The sequence below is a fragment of the Camelina sativa genome, chromosome 5 (assembly GCF_030686135.1).
Source record: "Camelina sativa cultivar CO46 ecotype springtype chromosome 5, ASM3068613v1".
Lineage (NCBI taxonomy): Eukaryota > Viridiplantae > Streptophyta > Magnoliopsida > Brassicales > Brassicaceae > Camelina > Camelina sativa.
The window spans coordinates 18,483,657-18,492,961 of NC_141884.1; the positions used below are offsets into that span (position 1 = coordinate 18,483,657).

The 9,305-nt window shown below is 32.7% G+C and overlaps 1 protein-coding gene and 1 pseudogene across 2 annotated transcripts; one reads left to right on the forward strand and one right to left on the reverse strand.

Annotated features, from left to right (window-relative positions):
• Positions 1-256: 256 nt before the first annotated feature.
• Positions 257-862, forward strand: LOC104786919 (protein SMALL AUXIN UP-REGULATED RNA 12 pseudogene; annotated as a pseudogene). Its single transcript, XR_015558477.1, has one exon. The product of XR_015558477.1 is annotated as a protein SMALL AUXIN UP-REGULATED RNA 12 pseudogene (transcript).
• A 4,865-nt stretch (positions 863-5,727) lies between these two features.
• LOC147943954 (uncharacterized) lies at positions 5,728-7,377 on the reverse strand. Its single transcript, XM_087512417.1, has one exon. The coding sequence runs from the start codon at positions 7,375-7,377 to the stop codon at positions 5,728-5,730; it is 1,650 nt and encodes a 549-aa protein (XP_087368543.1).
• Between the last annotated feature and the right edge of the window lie 1,928 nt (positions 7,378-9,305).

The window sequence follows — 9,305 nt, forward strand, 5'->3', positions numbered from 1 at the left end:
ATAGTGGGTTTTCTAGCTAGGTCGTTATGGTTGAGCTTTCTCTGTATTAATTTTACAGACGGTAAACAGAAAAAAAAAAAATAGAAAATTATAACTTACAGTGGAAACCGCTTTCGTGGAACATTCAAAAGAAGGCAAACAACCAACTAAGCCACATGCTTCGGTCTCCCTTACTCACTTAACCTTCTTATTTCTTCCTCTTCTTTCTTATCCTCTTTGTACTATTCTTCCTTATATATACGTACTCCTCCTTACAATTTCTATATTCAAACATACATTTGCCAAGTTAACCCGAAATCACGAGATAAAAAAAGGAAATAAAGGAAACCTAATCTATTAGCATGGCCAAGCAAAGAATGATTACAATTGAGCCGTCAAAGAAGAAAAAGGGAGGAATTGTGAAGCTCAAGAATGTTGTAGAGAGATTGGTGCAAATCAAAGGCTTTTCCTCGGCAAAGAAACCGTGTTCTGTAGAATACGGTCGTGATTCTGTCCCAAAAGATGTGAAGGAAGGTCATTTCGCGGTGATAGCCGTCGATGGGTATCATGAGCCTACACAGAGATTCGTTGTCCCATTGATGTTTCTGGAACATCCTATGTTCCGTAAGCTTCTAGAACGAGCAGAGGAGGAATACGGGTTCGACCACCACGGAGCCCTGATGGTACCTTGCCAACCAAGCCACCTCCAGAGTATATTGACCGAGCAATGGAGTTAAAATTATGCCGTAGTTATTACTGATTTACTTGATATTACAAAATAAAACCGTATTATTCACTAGAGGGAATCTTCTGATTTATAATAGATATTTCACTTAAGATTTCAGCTATGATATGGGCATCTAATGAAAAATATATTCACACACTTCAAACTTGCAACACGAGCACTTAAAGGCAAACATTTCGGCAAATTTTTTAGTTTTAGTCCATAAAAATGAATAAAATGGTCTACTGAGTTTAATTTGAACTACTTTTTATTACGAAAAAAAAATCCATAAAAAATGTGTTGTTTCAGTGTTGATGTTATAAAAAAGATGTTTCAGCGTTGTTATATTTGATTTACGACTCTTTATAGTAATACACTTGAATCGGTGGTTAAAATAATTATCATCTAAAATATTTATGGACCGATGTGTCTTTTTTTTGTCACAACGGACCAGCTGCGTTTTTTATGGAAACCCTAGGATTGTTTTGTTCTGATGCAAGATGATGTAAGAATACACGAAGCCTTGACACAAAAACACCTCGATGTCTTAATGGACCATTTTAGTCCACTTCACAACTTGTTACCTCAAATATTCACTTAATATTCTCACATATGATTAGGAAAAGTGAAAGTGGGGGACCTATATTTGTTATAGCTTTGGTCGGAATTTAGTAACTTCACATCGGTAAAGCATGAGGACAAGAGTAAAAACTGATGTGGAGAGATATGAGACGTCATACATAGATATTAAGTCCTGTAGATATTTTATTATGTTCTTTACTATATATATAGATATATACATAAATGTATGTAAAAGTGGGACAATAATGCACATCAAACCAAAAGAAACGGTAGGACAATGTACACCAATCCGTACTTGCGTTTTCTCTATCAGTGCCCCCTCCATATCTCCCATATAGGTATACACACACATGACCTACGCGAAGGTGTTTCGTCTTAATATGGGCATTGTATAAAGTGTTATCGCCTTTATTGTTTCTAACATCTTTCCTTAAAACATTGGGGTTTATATAAACTAATTAATAGGATTCGATTTCTTTCTGTTTTAAGTTTAATCATCAAATGAACTCATAATCCTTATAATGTTTTACCAAAGTTAAATGAAGAGAGGGGAAAGAGAAAAAACTCAATTATGGTTACGACTTACGACGGTTGCCTTTACGTAAGAGAAGTTCATAGTGTGAAACAGTTTTGATTATCTTTTTGATAGAACATATTTCATAGTTTATAAAATCTTAAGATATTAATTTATATCTTAAGATTTTGGGGGGTTTAGACTTGAGACACTTTAGACTAGAAAGCCAGTATACAGTTTGATGATTGCTTGTTAATTAATGTGGCTTTATATATGAAAATGGAAATATGTGTTAATGGTATGTCGAGTCACTTTTTGTACAACTCACACTGTTATAGAAAAGATCATACGTTGGCTGTTGGCATTAATTTGTGAAAGTGATTTATAGTTTGGACTGGTTTTGGCAATGTAGTTTCTCTAAAACACGTCCGTCTGACGGATTTGTCATATCAAATTGCTGACAAAACTCACAAACCGACAAATTCCCACAATTTGAAACGTCCTTTGATTATTTTTCAGAGTTTTGGAAGTCTCTCCAACTTAAAAAAAAAAAAAATTTATTCGTAACGCATTTTCTCCTCTTATAAGTTATAATATCAAGTGGAAATTGCTTGCAATTTAGGGTAATTAGTGGAGTTAAGAAAAAAGTGTTTTATCGAAACTTATGTTCGTATTTTCATGTACATACTGGTTAACTAAACAGATTTTATATGCGGTTAATCTTGAGTGAACTAATTCCCAAACCAACATCATATTGAATTGTTGATTATACTTTTAATACATACTAGATAATAACCCGCGCTGGTAGCGCGGATAATTTTTTTTTATTTTGTTATTTGTTAATATTATGTTTATGTTGTATCATTCATTTACATGTTATATAATATAGTACTATATGGTGAATTTTGATTCAGATTAAACAACTAATAGGTAGGCCTGTAAACTACTACTGATACCCGTATTGGATCCGTTTTTCGGTTTGTATCAGTCCCAAAAAAGGCACCGTAGCTTTAGGGTCGAGTGAAGGGTATAATAATTATATTATCCATGAATAATGATCGAGTATCGGATATTAATTTAATTTTTGAGCGTCTCGTTACCCGTCTTATTACCCGTTTTATTACCGACTCATAAATACACGTTAATATTTTGTAGAATAATGTTACCAGCGTGAGGAAATATTTATGTAAATTTGGATTTGTTTGTTACAAAATAATAGTAGAAAATTTATTAATTCTATACATATTATAAAATCATATATTTAATTTACTTAAGGTCATACTCTGATTTCGACCCGTAGTTGGTACTACTATTTTGGTTTGGTGCAATATCAAATTCGTTAATTATACATTTGGTAAAGCCAAAAAAATCAAACAAAACATGTATTGACCCGTGATTTGGTATTACAAATTGATGTGATCGTGTTTAGAGATCTTAATATACCAAATTTATAAATTGAAGTTATTGGTATAACATGTTGTATATTGATTTTATAGGTGAAAATTACAATTAGGTTATGTATATTATCAATATTATACACTTAGTATTGTTTATATAGTGAATATTGTGTATAAACAATTAAGTTTTAGCCAATTAAATAGTTTGTTATTATTTCCTAAGATTTATGAAACAATAAATAGAGTTAATAATTTTGTAAACAAATCTAGACTTTTCTTTTGTTAGTTATTAGAATAATTAAAATATAATAGTATTTTTGTAATATGTCACATTAGAACTGGTTAAATTTTTAACAACATAGCTTAAATAAGTATATAGATATATTTTTAAAATATAAACAATGTTGTATCCTAATTTTAATATATATTTGTTATTATTAAATGATTTGGATATGTAAATATTTAATCTTAGTTTTATAAATAAATTTAAGTTTTATAATTTTCTAAAGAGTTTGTTATTGTTTCCTAAGATTTCTGAAACAATAAATAGAATCTATTTTATTATTTTATTACATAATTTCGAAATAATTTTATTATTATTTTATTAAATAATTTTGAAATTATTTTATTAATGATTTCTTGTAATCTAATAAATTAATAATTACTATTTTTTTGGATAATCATTTTCAGGTTACAACAAATTATTATTAAGATTCTGTTATTATATTTTGTATTAAAATACAGTGGCATTTTGTGTAATATTTTACATGGAGTAGGGTTATTTGTTTAAAGGGTTGCGTAAATAAGTATATAGATTTTATAATTTTCTAAAGAGTTTGTTATTGTTTCTTAAGATTTCTGAAACAATAAATAGAATCTATTTAATTATTTTATTACATAATTTCGAAATAATTTTATTATTATTTTATTAAATAATTTCAAAATTATTTTATTAATGATTTCTTGTAATCTAATAAATTAATAATTACTATTTTTTGGATAATCATTTTCAGGTTACAACAAATTAATATTAAGATTCTGTTATTATATTTTGTATTAAAATATAGTGGTATTTTGTGTAATATTTTACCTGGAGTAAGGTTATTTGTTTAAAGGGTTGCTTAAATAAGTAAATAGATGCATACGTGTGAAGGTTCGTAGCCAGAGGTATTTATGAACTTTGATATTGGCAGAGCTAAAGTCAAAGTTGAAACAAAAGTACGTACAAGTTAGAGGCTTAGAGCGAAGTGAGATCAACCATATGAGTTAGGATGGAGTACGTATCTGTACTTAAGTGTTCCATACAAAAATATAAACATAAAAAAAAATAGATATTTAGACAAGAATGCAAGTTCATATCATTATGTGAACAAATCATATCAATTCTGGTGGATCTAGCAAAATCTTGTGCCTGTTTTTCGTCTTTGATGAATATTTAGTATAATGGACATAACTCTTATGATTTTGATATCTTCTATAATCCTAATGTCTCGTTAATTACTTAAAACTGTAAAAGAAAAAATAAACCATCCGATGGGACTATACCTTATATTTGTTGTTGTGCAGAACAGTCATATATCAAATTTATATCATGACGACAAAAAAACAATCAAAGCTATAAAACAATTTTCTTTGTTAGCCACACAGTCTAACATAGATCTCAAATTCCAAAGAAAACTAGAGTAAGGAAATCAAAGAACCGAGAAAACTAGAGTAAGGAAATCAAAGACGAACCATGATTTAAATTGATGCCTTTTTGGTCGTGCCCTACTGATCCTCAACAATGACAACAGCCAATAAATATTGAACAATAAAATTATTATGCATGCAAATTGGTACGTGCGGCCCACTAGGAAAAGCATGTCGGGTAAACATCGAGCTGAACCGTCTAGATCGTACAAACCATTCATTTTGAAGAAAGTGGTCATAAGATGCTAGAAAAAAAATAGAAAAAAATTGTTATGTTGAAGTTTAACATTTTACTGAAGCTGGAAACATTTGTGTGTGGTTAGTTAATTACTGTTACTTTTGTGAAACCCGATCAGAAGTTGAATTACATAAGTTTATGGATTGTGGCTTCACTTCGTTCCACTAGTTCGGACGGCACGGTTCTTCTACCTGATAGAATCGGGTTTAAGGATAACTTTGTTAAAACATATAATCTAAAATTAAAAATTTATCAATTACTCTAAGCTTATTTCTGAGTCAAATTTCCATTTTCAATTAGACAATTAACAAGCACTATAAACCCAATCCATTTGGTACTAATTATCCTAATCATTTAATTCTCATTGGCAAAGTACAAAAAGCTCAAGAAGGATTGGCCCAACCATTTTGTCGAACAACGTTTTTTTGTTAAAAGGTTTTCTTAAATAGAAGGCAAAGAGTACAACGAACAAAATGTAACCATTACAAACAGAGAGAAGAAAGAAAACTACTAGCTACTAAGTACTAAGGGAAGAAGGATCCAAGCAAAGGAAGCCTGAATAAGAAAGGAGAAACAAGCCTAAACTTAAAACTTTCAAACAGCTTTATGTAACCCAGCATTGAAGAATTGATGTCCCACGCTTTAATCCAAGCTGAATCATTGCATTACACTTATTTTCCATGGAGGAAAAAATGTGCCTTGCTACTTGAACTGGGAAGAGGGAGAGACCGTCATGGAAACGTCGATTTCGCTCACGCCACAATTCATAAATCGCAGCTTGCCAGCCTTGAAGGAGAGCAAGTTTTTTTTGCTTTGATACTAATATCGATGGCAGCCAAAGGAGGATCTGATCCCAGAGAAATGGAGGAGAAGAGATTTGAAGCCTTCGCATTATCAAACTCCAGACCTCTGCAGAAAAAGCACACTGAAAGAACATATGGTCTCTAGATTCGCAGGCTAGCCCACAAAGAAGACAATCTAACTCAACATCATATCCCCAAGCAGACAAACGATCAAGAGTAGGGTTACGATTAAGTATAAACAGCCAAGACGTAATAGCATGTTTTGGAATGACTACTCTGTGCCACACAAGCGGAGCCCAAAATTTTCTTGTATTTGAAATCCTAACAGCATTCCACACAGCTTTTGAAGAGAAAAACTTGTAAGGAATACCATCAATTGCCCAAACCGGAGTATCATTTGATGATGACATGGTAATGGTAGAGATGAAAGAGTAGAGAAGAACTTGTCTCTCAGATCTGGCATTAGGGAGAGACCACCCATCTGCATTTCTCAACTCAGCGACAGTTGAAAACAGAGGGATCCCTATGTGAGAAGGGCCATCTGAACCAAGAAATTGGTAAAGAGGACCAAAGGGAGTCCAAGGATCCCACCAGAAGAAGGTAGAATCACCGTCTCCAATATTGATGCTGAGAAACTTAAGAGCTTTGGGACGTAACTTAAGTAATTTTCTAAAATTCCAAGAGTAAGCAGCATTGTTTTCATTGAGCGCCCACAAAGGAAATGTAGAAAGATACTTACTTCTTATCCATGCTACCCATAAAGAACCAGCTCTGAAAAACAGCAACCAAAAGAGTTTTAAGGCACAAGTCTCATTCCAAGTACCAATGTGCCTTAATCCAAGTCCACCCTCCAATTTTGGAAAACATATGTCATACCATGACACTTTAGCCCCTGAGGGTATATCTACCTTTCCATGCCAAAGAAAAGAGCTACAAAGGCCATTGATCCTCCGAATAACCTGCTTAGGAAGGAAGAAAGCACTAGTCCAAAAACCTACAATGCCCGAAATAACTGTAGATATAAGTGTTAACCTTCCCGCCAAGCTCAGAAACTTGTGAGTCCAACAATTGAGTTTCTTTCTTATTTGAGACAACAAAGGATCACAATCTGTCACTGAAAACTTCTTGGAGCATAAAGGGAGACCTAAGTATCTAACTGGAAGCGAGACCAGGTTTAGATTGAAAAGGCTTTGTAGCCTCAACACACAACTCTCATTCAGACCAGAACAAAACATGGATGTCTTCTCCATATTCATTGTTAGCCCAGAAATTTCTGCAAAATCTGCAAGAACTAACATAACTCCCCTTAAAGAAAGCTCAGAACCCTGGAGGAAGATCAATAAATCATCAGCAAAGCAAAGATGAGTAAGTTTAAGAGCCTCACAACTAGGATGATAATTGAACGATCCTTCTTCTGCTGCTTTATTCAACATTAGAGACAAAACATTCATGACCATAACAAACAGAATTGGGGATAATGGGAAGTAGTAGCCCTAAGCATAACCAGTAAGCATCCAAATCTATAAAATCTACAATCCACAAAGAGACTATGAAAGCAAACAAACATTTGCATATACTTGTTTTTATTTATTATTTATTATTATTATTCTGAGCATTCTCATGCATACATATAATCCAACTCATTAACGTTCATTATGTATTTCAAGTGTAGTCCCGCAAAAGGTGTCTCAATCGATTCAACATAAGAGGATAAATTGGTTATTCACAAGAAAGAAGAATGCAAAACATAACATAAAAGGAACCAACAAAAATGAACAATTTACGTATACAAGATTTTCACTTCCATTTTCTACCCCATATATTTTGAATTCTACCCTTTTGTGAAGCTTCTTTTTCTTTCTTAATTAGCATAAACCCAAAGGCTCCTTTAGCCAAATGAATCATGAGCCACTAAGCCATTCCTCATTTCTCATTCTCTTCTTTTGGGTTCCTAACTAACATATATATACTCAGAGAATTTAAGTCATCTAGCTTCTCAGTTTACCCGACATGCTTGCATGATCTTCTCGAAGGCCCATTTTCCGCTAACTTCTTCTTTCTAACTAATCCCTTTTACATTACAAATAAGAGCAAACCCTCACTTGCTGAAACCTTCTCTTACTCTCAAGGTCTTCACCGTTCATGCTTCAGATTCTACCACCTCGATCCCGCTCAATAAAAATCCATTTAAACCGGCCACTGCAATTTGAGTTAACAAGAATCATGATGCTCTTTCTTTAGAGAAAACTGAAATATCCAGATCAATATATTTCAGGGCTCCTAACGCTTTGATTGAAATTATATTATTAGTACTATAGACCGATTTAATAATACTCAAAACCAACTCCTATCTTTTGAATGTATTTTATCCCAATTTGTATTTATTTACCGCAGTAGTGACCAAAGAAGAATAGAAAGCTAGACGTAATTATATTATTAGTACTATAGATCGATTTAATATTAATACTCAAAACCAACTCCTATCTTTTAAATGTATTTTATCCCAATTTAGTATACTGAATATATTTCGTTCTTACATCGTGATTTAGTGACCATAGCCAACATATTTTCGTACACCAAAGAGCTCCTCCTATCCAAACCACACAATTCTCTGCCACTTTGCTTATCAGTAACTACAAACATTGCGAAACAAGAATCCCTCTCAACCACCTCTTTCTTACATTTGTTAAACCTAATTAATGCTCGAGTCGACAATCACTTCTATAGTTTCTAAAATCATCCCCAAAAACTCATCTTCCTCACACAATGGTCTCCAATTCCATTGAGTGAACCGGATAAGTCCATGGAATGGAGTTAAGTTTACCAGTATCTTACTAGCTAGTAGAACAAACTCCGTTCCATGGACTGATCAGGTTGACTTTGGACTTTCTTTCGCAAATGAACATCGCAAAAAATAAATTCTCACGTTTGGAGCTCCCAGCCGAGTTTCATTTAGTGGGTAAGATATATATTTTATTAACTAATGCCTTAAAGATATTTGTTGGAAATTATTCATATTCATTCCTATAATTTTTATTGGAGTGGCTCACCACGGAAATTGCCATTCTCTGGGAAATGTTTTTGAGCATGCTCGAAGACATCATCACCTGAAGCCACCATTTTGATTGTTAGACAAATGTAAAGATGATGTAAATGAAAAAATGTCATCATCGGTCTAGAACGCAAGAGAAATTATGAATGAAAATGAAAATGACGAGGAAGGTGTAAGAAACTACGATGTGAAAGAACTTGTCATCTTTCTTTTCTTCATATGTTCTTCTTAGGTTCCTTTATGCTCTCTTTATACCATTTTTTAATACCTACTTCAATATTGAGTTTAGCAAAGACAGTTGTTTCGATCTGTTTCTTACATTTATTG

What these genes read in the sequence shown, in the direction of transcription:
- LOC147943954 (XM_087512417.1), bottom strand. Translation starts at nt 7,377, where the DNA reads ATGAATGTTTTGTCTCTAATGTTGAATAAAGCAGCAGAAGAAGGATCG.